Here is a 24,228-nt window from a genome sequence, read left to right on the forward strand (position 1 = left end):
TCTTAATATAATTCCTCACCTAACATAACATTTCAATGGTATAGCTCTTGCTATTGATATGTTTAGAGGCAGCCTTTTTTTTAATGTGGATAACATTGACTTTTAATTTTTGAATAATCTTATCATTTTCATTAGAAGACATTTGGCTGGTTATATTTGGCTTAATCCTTCTGTTGATCTGATGTCTGGTATGGGACTCGGGTGAGGATCAGAAAATGTTTGGGTGCTACTTGTGGTAGAAGCAACTTGTTGAAAATCCTTTCTTCTTCTCATTAAAATGAAAGGCAGAAGTGAACTAGATGTGTGCAGATGTTGAACATATTGTGCCAGTACAGTGGTGGGTCTTGAGGCTACTAAGAACAGGAAAATTACTCCCTGCCCATAATCATGGGATTAACGTGTGGAACTGGAGGCAGCAATGGCTCAATGAAATGTAGGGTCTTAAGGGTGCCATACATGTGAGATGACTGTTTCCCAATCCAGGTAACTTCAGCCAGATTGGATAATAACTGTCATGATTTAAGAAAGGCAAAAACTTAAAATCTGGCACCTTATTCTAGAGAACAGAGATCAAATTTAATATAACATCAAAAAAGTCCCACAACAATAAGTCGTCTGTAATTATTTTTTTTCATAACAGTGTACAAACTTTGATACATCATGCCGATGAGTTTCAACCTACCAAGAGGTCTTAGTCATAGGTGAGTGACCAGGTCACATGACCGTCAAAATACTCTTTTTCACATGCAGATGAGTAGGATAGAGGATAATATGCAAATCAGTATAAAAACCATTAAAACCCAATGCCTGGGTACCGGTAACACATTGAACAATCCAACAAAATGATACCTAAGAAAATGACCTAACACAAATGATTGTATCTAATGGGCAAATTAACATCCCATCAATGATTTGAACCCAAGGGCATCCTGGAGCAGAGCTTAAAAATCCAAAACACTTCCCATTCCAGGAGCCCTCAATACCAATGTCCCTCAGGTGTAAAAAGAAAATCTCCTGTAAGGGTCATGGTCAGGCAGCTACAACTAAGGCCTCTTTGTAGTTTTAAATGCATCAGAATAATGCACCAAAGTGTATGTATCATATGGAATAAAGTTAATTACAGAATGTTTTAAATGTTGTATGCAGAAACTTAGATGGAGCTTAATGAGGCATCGTATTTTCCCATGTCATGATCAGAAAGTGGAGCAGATATCTGTAAAGTATTCAGTTTATTAAACAAATATTGGGTGCTGTTCAGATTTTGGCATATGTCTCAAGAAATTGTTTAAGAAACCAAACACACACAATTTAGCATATATTATATTATAATACAAAATTTATTAAAGTGTATCGTAACCTTATAGTGAATCTGTGCTTTACCCATGAAGGGCAAACAACAGGTTTACTTTCATGCCTTCCCTGCTGCTGCACACATACTCACCTTCCTTTTGCGTCTCTGCTGCTCTGATGGGCCCATAGGAGTGAAGATAATTAGTCCTGTATAAGTAGCAACCATGACCATCACTGTCACTTGGGAGGAAGGGAAATAAGTTATATGCTCCTCACATCGGGAAGTACCAGGTATTTTATTTTTAGCTAATGGAGCAGCAGGGGAGTTAAGGGAATATATAAAGTATCAGAAGCTAAAGGCTGAATTTTGGAAACAATAAGGGCTCCATGTTCTTATGGTTTGTATTAATTCATGCAGACTATCCTTTACTATATCTGTTAATTTTCAGTACAGAACAAAAGTATTTGTATATATTCATTATTTACTAGTTATATTACTATGACCATGATTGGTGCTAAGCTCTAATTTTGTATGGTAATATAAGAATATAAATCAAGTTTTAGGGAATGGGCAAACAACATCACAGGCTGAATGGTTGGCAGAATTAGATATTTTTGTTGTAAAGTGCACTTATCCTTTAATTAGGTGTGTGTGGACAGGGTAATGGCATCCAAAGCAGATCCGTGGCATCAGAAAACCGGAGGGAGACATTATTCAAAATGAGGCCAGTTAATAGACAGGGGCTGTTAGTAAGTGATAGTGCAGTCCCAGAATGCATGCTACCTGTAACCAAAGAGCTGTCAAAAGCTCTACGAATCAGATGAAACTACCAGCGGTGGACTGTCTGTGCACTGGAAAAAAAAAAAGTGGGAAAGGTCTCTTTTAAAGCGATTACACGTATCAAATGCACAAATACATATAACAATACAAATGAAATATATATACAGGGTTTATATATATATATATATATATATTATGGTGCCTTTAAAATGTCATTTTGCTTTTTTTTTTTACATTTAGAAATGTTTTGTGCTGGCCATTTTTGGAGGAATTATCCATCATTTGGTACCAAATCCCCCGGCTTCTTTTTCCCTTTGAGTTGTCCCTCTTTCTGGTCTGATACATAGACTCCTATAAAAAAATACATTTTATTACCAAAGTGCTTCTTACACCAAAGTGTTTATGCGCTGGCCATTTTGTTATTAAAAATACAAACCTGAAAGGTTCTCATTTTTCCCCACTGTGGCTAGTAACATTCTAACTGTACCTCAATTGGAGGGACTGACTGCCATTTGAAGGAACTGTCCATTATTTGCCATTGCCAGCAAAATGTTGTGCTGAAAGGTGTTCTTCTTGTTCAACTAAGAAAGTTGAGAGGTATACAATGAACATTAAATATTATATACAATTTTATACTTGATTTAAAAAAGTAAACAACATATTTTAAAGAATGATTTCTACACCTAAACTTAGAACATTCAGAAAAAAGTAACCAACCACAAGAAGGCAACATTACACTGACTGTAAATGTCTCCTGTCTGACAGTTTTTGTGATGTTTTAAAATCAGAAAGTGAAAAATATTATAATACAAAATAGTAACAACTATTTCTACATTAAAGGAGAACTATGGGGTCAGGGCTTTTCCCCATAGTTCTCCTTAGGGTAACGGGAGGACACAAACTAGCGTCCTCCCGTCACCCTAAGCTCAGTATACCGCGAGCTACAGCTCACGGTATAAAGAGACGCCGCAGCCGGAGCGGATCCCGACATCGATGTCTGGATCCGCCCAGCTGTGTGAGTGACAGCTGGCTCTGCCTATCTAGAGGCAGAGCCAGCTGTACCCGTCCCCTCCCCCGTCCGTTCCGCCAGTCAGCGTTGGCGGATCGGAGCGGGGAGAGGGGAATCCAGCCCCTCCCCTGTCAGGGCAGAGAGCTGTGACAGGATCGAGAGGTGAGTGAACCCGGTATGTGTTCGCTCACCTCCCGATCTACTGAGCCGACCTATGACAGTCTCATTGTCACAGGTCGGCTAGAACTATGAGGTGAGTGAAAAGCACTCACCTCATAGGTCTCCTTTAAACTTTATTCATTAGGAAGAAAATGATAAATTGACCACATGAGGGCAGCATAACACTGACTAGAATGTCTCCTGTTGAACATTTTTAATTGTGATGTTTTGCCATGAGGAAATACCTGCTATGTCTACATGCAGATAGTCCCATGATGTGAAAAAGGTGTAAAGTTGTGGTGCAGGTATGAGGAAAGCCAAAAAAAAATAGTAAGTTCTGTTAAGGAAATGTGCACCGAATAACCAGTCCTTTTACTGAAGCCACTGGAAGCCAAGGATTGAGGTGCTGGGAGGGATTGAACCTTACCTTTAGGAAAGGATTATTGCAGACAGAAGAGAGGTTAGTAGAAAAAAAAAAGTAAGGGGGGTGCACACACAGTAGGGAACCTTTTAATCCAACCATTAAACTTTGCTGAAGATGGGCTTTAACTCTGAACTCTGGGCACAAAAACGTTCATCTAAATATTTCCTCAATAACCACAAAGGATATACTGTAAATATACTTTATGTGTACCAAATGCCTTTGCAAACCCAGATACTACCTAAAAATAGCGGTGACATCATCACTGTGCTGTACGAAGCCTGAGCAGAGTTGTGGGAGGAGCCCAGCAGGCTCCACCCTCTACAGAGAGTCTGCAGAAAACTACAGCAGAGGGCAGAGACCAGACCAGTCACCCTGCACATGGAGATAGGAAAGCAGTGACCGGTCTTTATTACAGGAAGCTCCTGCACAGAGGCGAAGTATCACAATGGATTACTGCACAGATCTGGAAGAAATACACAAAGCACACCAAGATTCAAGTAAGAATACACATGGTTCTTGTGTATAAACAATATGTGAATGTCCTGGAGTTCAACTTTAAATGTTGATAAATCGATACGTGTTAATGCTTGAAAAATGTTGTGTCTAAGATCATACACTGAAATGCCTTAGTACACACCTTGACCCTAGATTTGTGGGAGTGATGCTCATTGTTGCTTAGTAGACATGTGCGATTCGTTTTGGAAAGATTAGTTATTCGGACAAATTTTCGGAGATTCGTAAGACAGAAATGACGAATGAAAACGAATCTGAATTTCGGTAGAAATTTGTTAGCGGTAGTCTGTACGAATCTTCGTTTCTGGACAAATATTCGTTGGACCAAAGTGACATTAGAAAAAAAATGACTTTTTGTTTTTACAATCTGCAGAAGAGAAAAAAAAACCCAGTGAGGTTCCCCCCCCCCCCCCAGGTATCAATTGGGGGGAACCTCACGCCTTTTTTCTCTCTTCTGCTGACTGTAAAAAAAAAATACAAAAAAAATCATATTTTTTTCTTTTGTCCAATGTCACTTTGCTGCAACGAATATTCATCCAGAAAAGAAAATTCGTACAGACTACCACTAACGAATTTGTTTTCTGAATCCTAATCCCGAAACAAATGGACTTTCGGACCTGAAGCCCGAAAAACGAAATAACGTAAAATCCGAATGAAAACGAAACAAAACGAAACAAATGTTTTGCCTGTGAACATGTCTATTGCTTAGTTTGTCTTTGTTTCGGACCCTGGCTATAAATGTATCGTGTTTGAGCTCCTTCTGCTGCAATGCTCAGTATCTACTTTCACTCTAATCTGCTTTACGTTTTGGCTTTGCACATATTTTGTGGACATCCCAGTTTGACCCTCATTTGAGCTCTTATCCATCTGTCTATGATTTAATTGTTTCTCCCTTTGCCAAATCTCCAACTATCCTGTGTTTAACCAGTTGACATCCGCGGTGTTAAACCCCCTTCCCATCCAGGCCATTTTTCAGTATTCAGCGCTGCGGTACTTTGACTGACATTTATTCCGTCATGCAGCGCTGTACTGAAATGAATTTTATACCCTTTTTTGGGGACAGATAGAGCTTTCTTTTGGTGGTATTTATACCGCGTTTTTGATGCGTTCCGGGCCGTTTTTGGTAAAAAAAATAATCATAAAAAATTATTTTTTAGTTTTAGTTTAAATGGGCTTTCAGTGCATTCCAGGGCGTTTGCATGCGTTTTTTATGCATTTGCATGCGTTCCAGAGCAGGTAAAATAGGGCTTGCTGCAGTTTTTTTACATGCTCTGGAACTGAACACTGCGGTGTGAACTAGAGCGAGCCCAAAATATAATTGGAATACATTGGACGCAGTTTTGATCTGGTCTGTAACTGCTCTGCTCCTGGAACGGTGTGAACAAGCCCTAACCCCCTGGCTTTATCTCCCTGTTATGGTCTAACATCAGTCTGTTCGATCACTCCCTAGTTTCTTGCATGACCCCTGTTGGATTACAGCCACTTTCTCCAAGCTCCATAATCTAACATAAAAATACCTGGGGACATCTGAGTACCAGATCATGAGATCAAAGTATACCAAAAGGGTGGCTGCTGTAGGTGATAAGTGATCCAGTAGTGTTTATCAAGCCTGAACCAATGACTGTACCTTACACTGCCAAGATCTGAGCATACCTATGCAAACCCTGCCCATGTTTCCAAGCCTCTACTCTTTACACAATTAGAATAGCAGTAGCTGACAGGTATTATGTACTCAGATGCCACATCCACAACAGGGTGTTAAGTACCAGTAAAGGTCATGTGAACCTTTGATATACACTTGCTGGAGAGGCGTTATCACAAATGATTACCCTGTAGGGTTGCAGTTACCCAGAAGCCTCTATTTCTATTGCATGTGCTCTCATTTCACATAGTACGGCTACGTCATTGAATGGGGGACTTTGGTCAAAAAAGAAAAAATTATTTCCAAGCTGTTTTAATTACTATGACTAGTCTTTATCTGCATAATCTTTTTATTTTCTCTGCAACCTAGCCTTGGTCCTACCCATGCATCGGGTTCTGTGGGAGACTATAGTCAAAAAAGGAAGCCAGATTTTCTAACTGTTTTCATTACTATGACTAGTCTTTTTCTGCATGACTAGTCTTATTTTCTTTGCCACCTAGCCTTGGTCCTATCCGTGCACCAGGTTCTGGGGCTATGATTTATTTTCAGTCCCAATGTTACCTTGTGAAATATGCCTGACCTGTGCCTGAACTCTGAGGCTGCCTAAACACCAATCAACTTTGTGCTCATCTTCTGTCTCTTTAGTATTAAACTGGCCACGCACCTTTAGATTATCTGCAGATTTTCTATGGGTCAGATGGAAAAAGTGCAACAGATTGCTCCAAGAACCTGGCCTTGGGGCGGCAGGGGGAGTAAATCCGGCCCTGGGTGTGTGGCCAGCTTTACAGAACGAAGGTCTACATAAGTTTCTGATTTGAAATTTGCATGACGATAGGAAGGACTGCTGGTAACTAATAGAATTTTTATATTTTTTGTAAGGAAGTTATAGATGAATGGAACTTATTTTTTTTTGCATTTCTTCAAAGTAGATTGGCAGGATGAAATTGTAAACATCAATCACTCAGGTTAACCTATAAGCCCAGCAGTTAGGATTGTGCAACTGATAACTCTCTCTTCAGTACTTTCTGTTTCTCCAGACATGAAACTACTCATAACTTTGTTTACTTACCTCCCACTACCAGGTACAGGTACTCGTGATAACAGATAACAGTATATATACATATCTGAGCAAACTCCAATGCACTGGAATTGCGCAATACTAAAGGGGTCGACTAGTGAAACACATTGAGAATCTATGAAAGCAATGTCTAAACGTGTTTTTTATTCGTGCTTGAAGTGCTAGGGTCCTGGGTCTGATTCCCACCAAGTAAGCCATGCGCATGTAGTTTTGGATATACAGTACGCCATGTGTGTGTTTATGGGTATTCTTTGGTTTTCTCTAACAACTAGACATGTGCGATTCATTTTGTTCTGAATCAAAATTCGTATGAATTTTTCGAAATTCGGACATTTGGACACATCCGAATTTCCAGATCCCAATGCACCCGAATGTGTCCGAATCTGAACCCATCCGAATTTCGTTCAAAAACGAAACTGAATCGAACATGTGACTATTCTGGCCAATGTGTTTTTCGGTTTAATGGATCCGAATGGGTCTGAACATGAATTTTCGTTACGGCAACATGGGAGCCATATACAGTATAGACATATAATACTAAATCTGAGGCTCCTAGACCCAAATGGCATTCGGGATCCGAATTTTTCCAAATTGCATTCGGGAGCTCCCAAATGCTTGCACTGTAAAGGTTGTAAGCTTTTAATTAGCTTACAACCTTTACAGTGCAGAAGTAGCCTCACGGCAAGGGTTAAGAACAGTTTTGCCTAGAGTTCTAGTTTAATCTCCCGATCCCGCTGCTCCCTGTACCCCTTGCAGGGGTGGCCCGTTCGGCAGTTGTCGAACAAGCAGGCCACTACCCCGCCGAGAATCGTACGATTTTCAAGCAGGTTTTCAAGCCTGCTTGTTCGACAGAAGACGTACGAGAAACGGTCGCACGCCTTCCATACACTTTGCGATTATCGTACGATCGCGGGATTTCCCGCGATTCTCGTACGATAATCGTACAGTGTATGGGCACCTTAAGGGTTACCTGCTCATTTTCATCTAGAAGCTCAAATAGAAACGTTAACTCACCCGATCCGTGAAATCGGCTTGCTCTTAGTCTGGTTCTTCCAGCCTCGCTCCCCCTTCGCTGCAGCGGTTAAAGGATCATTGAGTCATCACGTCCGATACACTGTGTATTTGGACATACCATTGCTGCAAAGTAGGAGAAGAGAGGCTGGAGGGAGCGCTGTGACAGCTGTGGCTGCTGAGAGACACCCGCTGGTAGACACTGGAATTACATGCTTCAGGTCCCAGGACCACAGTGCCACCAGCAGGTGCTGCGGTTCCTGACAGTCATGTTTCCACTGTATGTTGGCAAAATGTGCTTCCTACTGGTCTGAGCAGAGGGGAAGGGTATGTGAGGCAGTGGCTGGTGCGTATGTGTCACCTACATTTCTCACATACACATGGTGAGGGGCTTTAAAGTTTATGACTGATGTAGGGAAAACAAAATTTAGTTTTCTCAGAATTAACTACTGTTCTGGGTGGGATAAAGCCTCCTTTTCTAGGTACACATCTCACCTGGTAGCCTGACCTCATTATTGGCCCCAGCTGCCCTCAGACCTTTCTATATACAGGCTGATTGATGCTTAGGGTTCTTTCACTCTATCTCTGCTGTGGGAGCCTTCTGCGGGAAGAAAAAGCTGAGTGCTGACAGAACACTAAAAAGGTACAAGAGCTGCCTGCTTGTTTTTGGGAACCCATTAGGGTGCACCCTGTCAGCCAGATTACACAAGTTTAGTTAGCTGCCCGGACAAGCTGACAAGCTGATATTTTGTTTGTTTTATACTGTGGACTTGCTGTACAAAAACCCTCCGGCATTGAAAACTATGTAATTATTCATACCAGGAGTTATTTTACTCTTGCATCTCCAAAGTGCATGTAAAAGACAAAAAGAGTTATGTACCATTTTTCTGAATGGAGGCATTTTCATCTTTACATGTTAGTGTGTTATAGCTTATAAAGAATGGTGAAACTACAAGCCCCATCAGCCACAGTGGCAATGGAAAACAAGTGCACTGACATCACCGCACATGTTGTCCATTCATCCTTCTTTCCATCCATGTTACTGAATGTCCATACCTCAATACGGACATGGACAGGAGGAAGAGTCTGCAGAAGCCAGAGAATTGCACCCACGATTCCTTGAGCACGGTTGCAATGCTTTACTGACTCCAATGCAAAACATAATAAATACAATTTTTTTTCTTTTTTGAAGTAGTGTGCATTTATTATATTTTTTCTAAAAGGTGGAATTTCCCTTTAAAATATATTTAACATAGAAATATTTGGTAAAACACTGCAAAAGTCAGGAATCTCATTCCCCTAAAACACATTTAAAATGCAATTTAAGAAGCATTACAACTGCACTGCAGTCGGGAGAGGACAGGTCTGGGAGAGGGCAGGGGGGTATTTGCCCCACAGAACAGTACTAAGGAAATATGTTATGATGATAATTTACCATCCGACATCAATCAGAGCGGGACCTACAGTCATTCACACATGCTCCCTGTTCATATCTGTTATCACAGAACAAAAAGAACCAACATCTTTGAGAGGTCATGTGACTGAATGCCAAGAACCACAAGGGAAGCCGATGCGGTAAGATGTGAAAAAAACACAATAAACCACATGCTTTAGGAACACCAACCTTTCACCTTACCCACCAATCACTGGCACCATGGCAGACATTGCATGGTACACTTTCTTTAGCACACAGAAATGAGTGCCTACTACGAAATGGGCACTTGTTTGTATTCAGCCACCAGCCCAGGGGGGAGCAAAACCTACACTGCAGCACATTAAAAACACATGTAAAACATGCATACAAACATGCATTAAAACACGCTTCTTTTCTAAATACATACGTGTAAAGGCAACTTTCTAAATTAGTATTAGTATTAGGGATGTCCCAATATCAAGTACACTCCCTCAGGTACTTGCCGATGCCAATTACAGATACTTTTTCATAAAGGGACTTTTAGGGCAGTTTCTTATTTAATTTATTCATGAAGAACTGTAACTCAATCCATAATTATTCAGCAATGGAGAATGGCAGCCAGCAATAGAGGACTACAGATCCCATCAATACATGATTATTCAGTAATGGAGAATAACAACCAGCAATAGTGGGCTACAGATCCCATCAATCCATGATTATACAGCAATGGAGAATGGCAACCGGCTATAGAGGACTACAAATCTCAGCAATCCATGATTATTCAGCAATGGAAAATAACAACCAGCAATAGTGGGCAACAGATCCCATCAATCCATGATTATACAGCAATGGAGAATAGAGCCGGCTATAGAGGACTACACATCTCAGCAATCCATGATTATTCAGCAATGGAGAATGGCAACCAGCAATAGAGGACTACATACCCCATCAATCCATGATTATACAGCAATGGAGAATGGCATACAGCAATCATGGATTGCTGAGATTTGTAGTCCTCTATAGCCAGTTGCCATTCTCTATTGCTGTATAATAATTGATGATCCATGATTATTCAACAATAGAGAATAGCAACCAGCAATCATGGATTGCTGGGATTTGTAGTCCTCTATAGCCGGTTGCCATTCTCTACTGCTGTATGCAATGGAGAATGGCAACTGGCTATAGAGGACTACAAATTTCAGCAATCCATGATTATACAGCAACTACAGTATACAGGGCTGTGTGCGGTCTCACCAGGGCTGCTTTTGGGTCTCACCAGGGCTGCATGTGGGTGCCAGACTCTCTGGGCAGTTGTCGGGCTCTCCAGAGCTCTGCGGGTGGTTGCCAGGCTCTCCAGACCTTGAATGGGTGGGTGCCAGGCTAATGCTATACCTGTCTGCAGGCGCCAGTAAAGAGGAGGAGGATATGTGGGGCCGGCACTGTCAAAAACTGCTACCGCGAGGTCCCCAGTAGGCTGTCTGAGGTTCCCAGCAAGCGTGCGACCGTCAGGTAGCTGAACTTGCTTAAAAATTTAAAGGACCAGTATGGGCCTTTAGTATCGGGGCATTTTCAAGTACAAGTACTCGTTAAAATGCCCTGTATCGGCCCCAATACTAGTATTGGTACATCCCTAATTAGTATTATTATTATACAGGATTTATATAGCGCCAACAGTTTGTGCAGCGCTTTACAAAATGAAATTCTATCCCATTCAGGGCTCATTCACACCATATGCATTTTCCAGTGCAGCCCGAACGCAAGACAAGGCAATTGCCTTGTCATGGGTGGACTCAGGTACCACTGCATTCCGGTGCAGTACGGCATGCAGTACTTTTTTCAAGCGCACCACAGTGAGACACGGTACAACCATATCACAGCACGGCAAACCCATAGAAATTAATGAAATGTTCTAACAAAAAAAAGAAAAAAACCCCAGAAACAGTGCAATGCGGCTCAATCAGGCACACGTCCACCAGCAGCCATGCGGTTGAGTGGTTGAACAAGCCCTCCATGAATAGCACCTTTTGCTTATATGGATATGGTTTTGCTTTTATGTTGTTCTCTTTGATATTTGTTTCCTACAGATGGCAGATGATCCCTTTGCACACAGCCCCTAGTGTTTATACTATATATGCAGTATGTAAAATCTTAGAAGGTTCCACCCCTGTTGTTTTTCACATCCTTTCCTGCTTCACAAGAAAACGAAACTAGCTTCATTATTCACTCCCAGGGCCAGCGGCAGCTCTCAGACCAGATGGCAGGCTTTGCACCAATTTACAATCCAGTAAGTTACTGACTGTTTTATGTCTCTGATTGTTTTTAATTATACTTAGTAAAACTTCTGCGTGTTTGTAAATACAAATCATTTGTAAATCACTAGCTGTTTGTAATAATTAAAAATGTAAATGTGAGTTCTTGTCTTCACAATCACTTGCTGCAGTGCAAATAATGCCTGAAGATATGTTGTGTGATGAATAACTACCCGCTATGTACAGGAACGCTGCAGTGTTAGATGATTGAAGCTGCACGCCGGTCTCTGCTGTGTGGTTAGGAATTGGAAATACAAAGTGACAAAATGACCCTTCCTGCATTGCTGGTTACTAGAATGCTGGCGTGTGAATGTAAAATTAAAATGATTTATTCTTTGTTTTAAAATGTTTTAAGAAAATTTTGTATAAAAAATGACAGAATCACTTTAAAGCTCATATCAAGGCAAACCAAAAAAAAAAACTTCCCTTGCAGTGAAGCTACCCCTGTACTGCAAGGGTTAAGCGCTCATTTCTGTCTAGGGACAGGTGTAAAGCAGATTTGTACCCGCAGCCTCCCCTTCCCTGGGCTCCGGCGGTCTAAAGGTGGCCATACACTTTACAACCATCGCAAGACCTTAGTCTTAAAAAAACGTACGATCTGCCCATCTTGGACAGGCAGATCGTACTTGCGATCATCGCAAGCACGCCCCGCTGGTGGGCGGGCTTCCGATGACCGCAATGCTGAACGGGCAGTGTGCGCGTGTGCACACTGGCCCGTTCGGCATTTGTCTCACAAACATGCCACAAACCAGCCAAAAATCGTACGATTTTTGGCTGGTTTTCGAACATGCTCCTTAGACAAAAGACGTGCAGTAAAAACGGTCACACGCCTGCCACACACACACTTTGCGATTATCGTACGATTGCGGGATTTCCTGCGATTATCGTGCGATAATCGCACAGTGTATGGGCACCTTAAGGATTGCCGACGTCATTATGTCTAATTCAGGTTCCATAGAGGACCAGCACTGTGGGAGATGACACCAGTGGGTATCAGTTAAGTAAATGCCCTTTACACCATACCCCTAGAAAAAAAAAAACACAAGCAATTAACCCTTACAGTGCTTGGGTAACCCCACTGCAGGCATACTTTTTTATGTTTGCCTGGAGATGGGCTTTAACATATTCTACAAATAATGCAGCCAGTATAATAACACTTCCACCCATTTCATAAAAATATATGGTTGAAACATTATTGAAAAACATTTACTGTCAGGTGAAGGCAACATACTAAAATACAAAAAACACAACAACCCAGGGAAATCGATTGTGGATGTTCAATGCTTATTTAGCAGTATTTTTTTTTAATTATAAATCTTAATTTATTCAATATGGAATAACAAGATTTACACAGATCAAAGTGAGACTGGTTGGATGAAATACATAAAAGACAGCAGACAGCGATCTAGTTCTGCATTACAAAAGACATTCTTAAAGGGAAATGACATCTTTTAGAAAAAAAACTGTACACTTCCTTGTAAAAGAAAAAAATTGCATTTATTATTTTTTGCATAGGAGCCAGGAAAGCATGCAACAGTGATCAGTGGATCGCAGGTGCAATGCTCTGGCTCCTGCAGACGCTTCCTCCTGTCCATGTCCGTACTTCTTTACGGACATTCAGAAACAGGGATTGGAGGTAGAATGAATAGACTACAGGTGCAGTCCCTCTGCTGCTGCCATGGTGGCTGTTGGGACTTGCAGTTTCCGGAGTGTTGGCAGGAGCAGTAATAAGTAACATTAAACATGGTCAGGCATGGTCAGGTAAACTTAGCATTTACATGTTAAAGTTGACAACAGGAAAGGAAACTCAATAGTGATCTTTTGTCCTCTTCTTTCTGTCTGTTTCTTTTGGAAATTGCGTGTGTTGTGGAAATGGGTATAAGACTGCGCCTCCAAGAAGTTAGAGGCCATATAAAAGGGAAGAGGCGGCAATAGTGGGAATGAGTGTTATATTAATTATTGTGTGAGAGGAGGGAGAGGGTAGTGGTAGGATTAGGGGAGGAAGCAGGAAGGTAGAGAGCGGGAGTCCACAGGTACCCCAACTGCCCGCCCCAGAGTACACCAGCCTCTCAGTGTCACCTATACTATTCATAAGGCAGGCAGGCTGGCATGCATTTAAAAGCATAATTTTACTTACTCTCCAAATACCAAAACACATTAAAATCATGAGATATTAGTTTGTATTTTAGCTGAAATATGTAAGCTCACCTTGGGCACCAAGGATCTTCATTTCTGCTACACTAATATTTTAGGCCCCTTTCACATGAGCAGTCCGATCAGGTCCACCTGTCAGTTTTTCAGCCGGACCCGATCGTATGCTCTATGCAAGTCTATGGGCAGCCATAGCCATAATGGGGCTTTAGACAAACATAGAGTCCGGCAGTTTCAGTTTTTTCCTCCATCGCAAGCTGAAAGATCAAGAGGAAAAAAACGTTGACACGGATGTCATGTTGGTGACATCCGCATCGTACTGCTGTGATCAGGAGAGGATCTGTTGACGGATCCTCTACAGACACAATCGTCTGAAAGGGGCCTACCGAAAAACTGACCCAACCTCACCTAGTGCTCTGAAGCATGGAAAGATAATACAAGGGCTGGTCCACCCTTCCCACACCTCATTACTGGTTACTGAGACCAGACTTCCCAACCTGCAAAACATTATTTCAGGGAGGTTCCTTTCTCATTTCAGGGAGGTGCCCTTTCTGTTTTTTTTTTTACAGCGGCAGTCGTCAGAATATAAAAGAAATAATAATGATAATAATAATATACAAGTAGCTTCTTCCTTCTGAGAGCCAAGCCTCGTTCTGAGGCTACTCTAGAGATCACATGACCTTCCTCCGGGAGGCAAGCCTCACTCTGAAACTTTACCCACTGATATCTTACCGGAAATGTTTACTCAGAGTAAACATTTCAGGGAGAAAATGCCTCTCTCGCGGACATCAGTGAGCCACTATCTAATAGCGGGAAACTCCCTGAACATCAGGGAGACTTGAGATCCCTGTGAGACTAACCGCTATGCTAATGGATCAGTGGCTAGGCCTGGAAAGAGGATCTGAGCAATGTCACTTTACACAAATAAGTTGTTCCTTGCATTGTCAGCTCTGTATTTCTATTTGATCGGTGCACCAGACACAATAACCACCATGAGAAAATGCACGTCTACTGTATATAGGTCAACCACACACTGAACTCTCACATCCTGGATACATTTCGTGTGCATTACCAAATGCTGTAGATGTGATATTATGCACAAAATGCCCCTTAAGAGGGATCAACACTGGAAAAATGAGACATAAGACTGAACCACTAATGAGTCAATGTGACACTCTAGTAAGACAGACCCTCCTGTATACCAGGCACAGAAAACAACCCAAGAAAGGTAATTTCATATCTGAACACAAGAGAATAATCTGGGAACATACAATTATTCGTATGATCAACATACTGTATTTTTCCGTGTATAAGACTATACTTTTTCTTAAAAATATTTACCTAAAAATGGAAGCGGTCGATTAGAGAGCCGGGTCTGATGCGGGCGGCTGACCAGGAGCTGTGGTGACGGCTGCACCGTCAGTTTGCCCCTGCGCCCGGGGGAAGGCGCCCCCTTCGCTACGCCACTGGCTGGGAGTGTCGGATGTGCAGATGGCAGAAAGGCGGCAGAGAGATGGAGCAACTGCGGCCACAACAGACCCCCCACAACCAGAGTCCAGGGAGTCCCACTGACCACCAGGCTAAGGTAAGGTGACATTTTTTAAATAAAATCCCAGGACATTTTAAAATGGTAAAGGCATGTGCATGACAATTCTAAAGAATACCTAAAATGCAGTATTCTGAAAGCATAATCGCCCACTCAAAGTCACTGAAACATACAACATAAGAACATATAATAAAAATGAAAATAAATAATTTAGGAATCCCTAAGAAGACTATAAAATTGTAACAGACAGCCAGTAAGACGCCTACTATAACGTTAGACTACAGATGCCACATCAATCCGTTAATTGAGCCCCGCTGGAGATAGACTGTTTAGGGTGTAGATCCAGAAGGCCTCCCTGGTACAAAGCCTCCTGAATCGTGCACCCCCATCAGTCATTCTTGGTATTCCTTCTATGCTGAAGACTTTGAGCCCCTCTGGATTGGCATTATGGCACTCCAAAAAAGGCCTGGGTAATGAGTGATCATCTTTTTTTCTTAAGCATGTTCCTTTTATGTTCGCTAATTCTAATTCTTGATGTCCTGGAGGTACGACCTACATATAATTTCCCACATGGGCAAACAATCCTATAAATCACAGAATTTGACCCACAATTTAAAAACTGTTTGATAGGGAAATTTTTTCCATGGGAACTACTAAAATCCCTTTTACGGTGCCACAAGAATGGACATTTGGGGAATTACATCTAAAAAAAAACATCTGCCCAAACAGCCAGTTTCCAATATTGGCATGTGGAACAGATTTTAACTTACTGGGTACTTTAGAACTGTGTAAGTCTTTTGTTTTTTTTACCAAATAATACTTGGGGCCTAAGGGAGGGATTCGGATAATATAGGATCTTCTTTTAGAAGTCTCCAGTGTTTCTTTAAAAAATTCAATATTATAAATGCTCCATCATTATACTGGGTAAAAAATATTAAACTGAAGCTCTCTCTCAACCTAATACTTTCATGAGGCTTACTAGTGGGATGAGACTGGTGTTTGGGAAAGGCCCTATCTATAAGTGTATCCTCTTTGTCTAGGAATTTATATTTGAGTATTTCACCTTGTATCTGGTAGTCGCTGTCCATGGTAGAGGTCCACTGCAGACGGCCAAACTGTCCTCCCAGTATATTGTGAATCCTCCTGGGGTGGTGGCAACTCTTCATATGTAAATATGAGTTGCCAGCAGAGGCCTTAAAGTGGGTTTGGATATGACTGACCCATCTGTACCCACCCCTAGTTCTAGATGCAGAAACACTAGAGAATGTCTATCCATCACACAGGTGAAATCTATTTTAAAAGGATTATCCCTGCAGTAATACACAAAGGCCTTCAGACTATCCTCGGACCTATCCCATATGACAACTATATTGTCAATGTAACGAGTGTAGAGCACCAGATTTGCCCCGAATGGGTTGTTATTCTAAATGTGATTGAATTCCTAGTAGCCCCTAAAATAAATTAGCATAGCTTGGGGCAAATCTGGATCCCATCGCTGTACCATTTAAGCTGCAAATAGAAGTCCTCTGATAATGCAAAACAGTTATGTGTTAGGGAAAACTCAATGGCTTCCAATATAAAGTTGGCTTGTCTGAAGTTGAAGGTGCCAGTGCTGTTCATGAATATTGGACTGCCTGGATGCCAAAATGATGTTCTATGGACGTATATAGTGAAGAGATATCCAAGGATGCCCCTACATTTTTTGTCCTCCCATTCATCTCTTAGTTCTAACTAAGATATCTTGGTTTGCTGAAGGCATGAGAATATTTGAACTATTATATCAATTACCAATCACATGGAACACATGGTACTTCACACATATATTGTGCACGAAAATGAAAGGGCTTCACCTCTATGATTAAGCCCAGGTGGTGAAACGTGTGAGAGGCGTTGGCGTAGTGTGGGAGACACTTATGGTGATCTACATGCTGCTTATCATTCTTTGGATGTGTTTCTTGGAATCTGTTTGGATTTATTTCAATTAGGGCTGGTACTGATTAAAATTTTCGTGTTCGATTAATCGAATTTTAAAAAATTGATTAATCGATTAATTTCGATTAATTATAACGCACATACAGATCCAACTACATTGGCCTATACACATACAGCACAGCAATGAAGTAATAAAATGAACTAGGATCACACTAATCCAGCACGTTATTAATCTCACATGCCTCACTCAATATGGCCGCCGCTTGAGTGGGGCAACTCAGAATAATAACGTGCTGGATAAGTGTGATCCTAGTTCATTTTTTACTTCATTGCTCTGGTGTATGTGTATAGGCCAATGCATTGGCTGGCACTCATGCAGAACAAGTTTTTTGGGCAAACCTCTTAGCTGTAACGAAACCGGAAGTCAGGCGGCCGCAGAACTTGATAAGTTCTCAGTGTCGACAGATCACCGGCCCAAGTGGCTCCGCCAGCTAACTCAGGGGAGGGTGGAGGAGTCCGGTGATGTCACGGATATCGACGTCACCGGACTCCTCCCCCCTTCCCTTCGTTAGCCGAAGAAGCCACTTGACGTCGATGTCCGTGATGTCACCGGATCTCCGACAGGACTCCCGGAAGACCCGAAAGCTGGCGGAGAGGTGAGTGTTTTCATTACTGATTAAAATAATTTTAATCGATCAAAATTTTTTACGATTAATCGGGTAATTAATCGTTAATTTCTGCAGCCCTAATTTCAATACATTTTGGATTACACTTACCCTGGTTTCATGCGGCTGATCTTTTGGAGATTGATATGGTCAAGTGAGAAGCACACTACAGCCTGCACCCAGAGTATGAATTAACTGCAGCTGAAGTGAGAATGGAGTGGTGACCCTATGGAGCTTGTTCAACCCTTTATATTTACTTTTTATATCATGCAGCAGCAACATATCTAGTAAACTTTGCTGCTACCTCTTCAGGTGCTAGATGAGAGTTTATCAGCTTACCACATCCTTCCTTCTGTAAATGATTATAGAACTGGCCTGAGGACGTCATTCATAGAGAAGTGACTAATGATTTATACTTTGAATAGTGAAAGGTTCATCCAAGGATTATGATTGAGGCTGTTGTTTTTTTAAGCTTTCATAAATAATATAACATTTGGGATTAATTGTGACATTCTGTTTGATGATGACATAAAGCTATGTTGTAGAATAAAGTCCTTACTGGATGTCTGATTTATAAGATGTCTGATTGGGCAGCTACATTGCATATTATATTTAATGTTGATAAAAGCAAAGTTATCCCCTTGTGGGCCAAAAACATTAATGCATCATGCAATCTAGGGGGAGTACAACTGAGTGAATCAGGGATGGAGAATTTTCTGGGTGTCCTTTAGATCAGATTTATTAATAGCATGCAGTGTCAATGTGTTGTTTGTAAAGCAAGCAAGATTCTCTCAATAAAAGAGTCATAGACCCAATAGACATAACATGGAGGCTGATTAACTAAGGGCCCCCCGCTGACACTAGTCCGCCCACTAAGACACTTTAGCAGATTGTGTTCTGACATCTCAAGTGGGTGGGAGGTGTGATGGCCTCACACTGTTAACTTTTTTTCAACTTTATTTGGAGTGTACAAACCTTACACTACATTCAGGTCCCTGCACGGTAGTGCAGGGTACGGTGCTGCAGTGCACCTTTAACTAGGATTGCCACCTGTCCAGGATTCAACCGGACTGTCTGGGTTTTGAATGCTGTGTGCTTGTTCCATAGCAGCAGAAACCCAGACACAAGATGTCAGGCAGGCGGGGCAACCAAAATAAAGATAGGGGCTACTGGCCCACCACTGAAAATAGTCTCAACTGTGATATTTCCATATTAATGGGTGGTGCTATTTACACAAAAAAATGTCACCGCATCACTAGGGTGTTCGGGTTTCGTTTGAAGAAAAGGTGGCAACCCTGCCTTTAACCCCTTGCTGTCCGCCCATTGTAAAATTACGGGCTGGCGGCAGATCCTTCCCGGCGGGTGGATGTACATCTATGTGTTGTTGTTTTTTTGTCTGCTCGCGCTTTTTATCCCCCTATGTGATAGCAATTACGTTAAGTGTAAAAAAAAAAAAAAGTTTGTAAAAAAAAAAAATTAAAGTCTCATATTAAAAAAAAATTAAAAACACAAAAAGGTTTTAAGTCCCCCGCCCTCTCGCGCACACACGCACTTATACACGTAAGTACGCACCAAAATGCAAAAACGTGAGTTTCTGAGGGCTACCTGGCTGTATCCCAATGGATACGCATGGCAAATACGCCCCAAAGAAGCTCCTGTACTTCTTTGGGCATAGGGCGTTTTGCAGCGCGTTCCTACGCGCTGTAAAACGCCCAGGTGGGAACCATGCCCATAGGCAATCATTGGTTTTCATATGTTGAGCGTTTTACAGAACGAAGGAACGCGCTGTAAAACGCCCAGGTGTGAACCAGGCCTTACGCCACACATGTTACATATCGCCACGAACGTCGCAGTGAGAGCAATAATTCTAGGCCCATCAATCACTGATAACACTAAATTGATGAGCGGAAAAAGCTTTTAAAGCGTCGCCTATGGTCAATTTTGGGTATGGTAGGTTTTTTGCGATTTCACAGGTGCGTACAATTTTAAAGCTTGACATGTTTGGTATCTATTTACCTGATGTGACCCCGTCTTTTACATTTTACCAAAAAATTGGGTAAGAATAAAATGTATTATAACACAATGTAAACATTTTTTGTCTTAATATAGTAAAAAATAAAAACCCCAGTGGCGATTAAATACCACCAAAAGAAAGCTCTATCCGTCCCCCAAATATGGTATAAAATTCATTTCAGTACAGCGTTGCATGCCGGAATAAATGTCAGTCAAAGTACCGCAGCGCCGAATACTAAAAAATGGCCTGGTCAGGAAGGAGGTTTAACATCCCGGTCAGCAAGTGGTTAATAGCTGACTACATCTCACAGGTATTAGCAGAGCTGTATTAAAGATTTGGTACCTAAAGTGATATTCAAGTCAAAAAGTTTTTAAGCTATTTCTAATGCTTATGAAATCACTTCCAATGGATGCTGCTTCTGAATGTTTCAAATGTTAGTTTCCTGCAGAATCAACTAGTCCCCTTGAGCACTGGCCCTGATATTCTGTTTTAGGGTGGCCTCCTAAAAAGGGTGGTCCTATAGAGCCACTTTTGTGTGTGTACTAAGCTGTGCGTGTCACCCCAAACACAGGGGCACAGCTCTGCCCTGCTCTCTGGGAAAACCAGGCGAGGAGGGTATGTGTCTATTGATAACCGGTGGTGTAAGGCGGCCAAGATTATTGAGAAGGAATGTAGTATGGACATTTAATTTTTATTAGTTAAATGCAGCCCCTTTCATTTGCCTAGAGAATTCCCAGCAGTATTCATTATGGCTCTTCATGTGCATTCAAGAGCAAGTGTGTAGCACGCAATAAAAACTGTGATGGGAATTTATCAAAACTGGAGCAGACAAAATCTGGAGCAGTTGCCCAGCGCAACCAATTAGCTTCTCATTTTAGTTTGTTCAGTTGAGATTTGAAAATGAAAGAGAGATGCTGATTGGTTGCCATGCACAGCTGCTTCAGATTTTGTCTGCTCCAGTTTTGATAAATTCCCCTCTTTGTATAATGTGATCCGTAGACAACGTAAGTAATCAGAACGTGTTTTTATAGTGGCCCGTGGTTTTAACCACTCCAATCTTAAAACAGTATTGCCAAAATTTTATTCTACTGTGGTTATTAAAAGAAGGAAGAGTGAAGCTGGCCATACACCTTACAACCATCGCACGACTTTCATTGTGCGATGGTTGTAAGGTCATTAAAATGTCATACAACCTGCCAATCTTGGACAGGCAGATCGTACTTGTGATCATCGCAAGCCCTCCCCGCTGAGGGGAGGTTTTTGCCGATGATTGCAATGCTGAGCGGGCAGTGTACGCTTGCGCACACCGGCCCGTGCCACCTTCGTATGATTTTCGGCGGGATTTCCAGGGTGCTAGGAAGACGAAAGTCGTGCGACCGTACAATAGATGCGGTCGCACACTGCCCGTACACCTGCCGATTATCGTACGATTGCGGGATCACCCGCGATTATCGAATGATAATCAGCAGGTGTATGGACACCTTGAGACATTGGATCAGGTGTACACAGATATTTCTGGGATTAGGTCATATCCTTCTCCACACCTGGAACGATTAGATCATATGACCTTGATTGTAGTGCCAATATACAAACCACTGGTTAAAAGAACTGAACCTTGTGTAATGACAGGATAGAGGATACTGTATGGGATATTTTTGAGAATCATGAAGTGGATGTCTATACCTTTGCGGATCTGTTATGTATAAAACTTTGTATTGAAAATGTGGTTTTGAAGTAACCACAAAATACAACCGCTGGTTAAAGAATTGAGCCTTGTGTTAAGACAGTGGAGGTGTGGACAGAGGAACCTGTATCCTCATTGCCAGATTGTTTTGAGGATACTATAAGGGATATTTTTGAGAATCATGATGTGGATATTTATACTTTTTGTGGTTCTGTCATATATAGAATTTTGTAATGAAAATGTGGGTTTGGAGTAACAATTGAAAGTGTTTTTAAATCAGCAATTGTGGTTTACTACGGAAGTAAGGGGGTTGCTACAGGCTAGGCATATGGTATTAAGTTTAGGGATGTAGAGGTTTATAGGAGAGCCAGGGCTGAAGTGGATAAGGGTATTCTGATTGCAAAGAGGACTTATAAACAGTGTATTGAGGATACATTTGGGGAATTGATTCCTGTGCTATGTGGCAGGGAACTAAGAATATGACTGTGTAGCGCTCACCCCCGAAGGAGCCGCTGGATGAACAGGTCCATATCTAGTCAGTCTAGGGATAGATTTCCAACTGCCCCATTAGCATTAACCGCCCTCTTCCTGTGCCCATAAATTGAAGTCCGCTCCAGTTGTGAGATGCTGGTTAAACAGTTTATTCACTTCTAATTAGGGAGAGAGGGTATAGGGTCTAGGTGCACAGGCCTCCTTAGCTCCAGACTCACCGGATTCTATTCTTTAGGGAGTACATCTCCACCTTTATGAAAGAACACTGACCCCACTCAGAAGCCCATGAAATCCAAGGCACTTCAAGGTCACTGATCCTGGTTCTTCCATCTTTCAGGCATTCTCCTGACTGTAAGCTTTCAAGGAAACCTCTCCTTCAGCAGCTCGGCCAACTACCACCCCCAGGCCTCGGCCTAGCCTGGGGGCAGGCTGAACAGGACCCAACCTTAGTCCATGGCTGGTCCAGGCAAGAGAGCGAGCACATGGCCTCCCACCAATATATATATATGTCCTTGTCAGCAGACATCACTGGCTACAAGAAGCCCAGTAACTGGCTGCTGCCCTGTAAACATATCACAGTGTCACCCATTGGCTGTCCCATAATGTGACAGAGTCTCACTCCGCCCTAGGGGGTACAGACAAGGTTGGACACCTGGGATTAACCATGTGCTGACTGCTACAAACTCAGCCAGGCTGCCTACAGCCCTGGCTATCACTAAATATATAGTAAGCACTTCACAAAAGGTGACGGGCGCTACAACTGATTATAAAAAAAGTGATAAAGTGCCATTGACTGATACTTCCTTACCAGATCAGTTAAATACTTTTTTTGCTTGTTTTGAGAAGGATGCTGTTAAAAATGATCAGTGTATCCACTGATCAGGCCAAGAGTGATCAACCTTCAGAATGGACAGATAATGTGTGCCTTAAGGTGGGCTGATCACATTGGATAAAAACATAAATGGTCCATGTAGTAAATTCAGTGTGAAGCACATGGGACACTCTGGAGGAGGAGAGGCTCAAAGTAGTAGTAAAGTCTCCTCATAAAACACAAAAAACGGGCTTTGGCTTTTACCAATAATGTTCTAGTATGCACAGCATATTAGCACATTATAGCACTCTTACCTGCCAAAGCAATCGTCTCCAGTGCTGCGATGCCTGCGCCCTCATCGGTGCTTCAATATTAACTTCAGGGTTTTGAGTCTTTGGCTTCTCGATTGGCCAAGCCCAAATGATGTAACTCCTATGCATGCACACAGGAGTTGCTTAGTCTCATCACAGATTTCTGCCACGCCTGAGCATGCGTATGTGTGGTTCAGTGTAAAGAAACCATAAAAACTGCCTGAGAGGCAGGTAGGAGGATCTGACAGAGGAGACTTGCACAGTCTCATCTGTCATAAAAAGCCTGCTTGTCATAACGGACTTAACTTTTGCATTAACTTGCACGTATGGAAATAGTTTTTTACAGTAGGAGCTGGGAAAATGTGACATTTACACAGAAGCTGGTTCTAGCCATTTGATTGGATTGGATGTTAATCCAGGGAGTATCCCATTGGCTATTAATATTTATAGGAAATAACACTGTAGAATATTTATCCAGGGAGTACCTGTTTGGCTGTTAATATTTAATACAAATAGCACTGCAGAATATTTAACCAGGGAGTATCCACACTGCTGTTAGCATTTATAAGAAATAAAATTATAGCATGGTGATCCAGGGAGTATCGGATTTCCTTCTGGGATCGAAAGACATCATTTTTCCTCATAAAACCAAATTAATTCATGCTTTCTAAGGATAACAACTTGATTAATCATAGGTCCCTGAACAAGACACAGAGCACAATTTAAAGTTAGAGGAAAGGAGGTTTCACCTAAAATTGTGGAGGGGGTTAATTACAGTCAGAGCAGCATATTTTGTTATTTCCTTCCCCAGGTAGTTAGACATCTGAACTCTCCCGTATATTCTGGCAGTCTCCTTCTATAAGATAGCGGCTCTCTGACACATGGGAGAGAAACATTTTCTCCTGTAAAGGTTTACCCTGCTTTATCTAGCAGAGTAAACCTTTCTCTGCTTTGCCGGCCACCGTCAGTCAGAAACCCCCCCCCCCCAAAAA

General features: G+C 41.8%; 1 protein-coding gene across 1 annotated transcript in view; it reads left to right on the forward strand.

The window, feature by feature from the left end:
- The first annotated feature begins 11,558 nt into the window (after positions 1-11,558).
- The window catches only part of LOC108791114 (galectin-8-like), a 43,036-nt gene continuing 30,366 nt past the window's right edge, over positions 11,559-24,228 (forward strand). The window contains exon 1 of the mRNA XM_018561499.1: positions 11,559-11,608. Within this exon, the coding sequence (XP_018417001.1) occupies positions 11,576-11,608 (33 nt within the window). The 5' untranslated portion in view covers positions 11,559-11,575. The remainder of the gene's footprint in view (positions 11,609-24,228) is intronic.

The sequence above is a fragment of the Nanorana parkeri genome, unplaced genomic scaffold, assembly GCF_000935625.1.
Source record: "Nanorana parkeri isolate BGI_ZX_2015 unplaced genomic scaffold, ASM93562v1 scaffold528, whole genome shotgun sequence".
Taxonomy (NCBI): Eukaryota; Metazoa; Chordata; class Amphibia; order Anura; family Dicroglossidae; genus Nanorana; species Nanorana parkeri.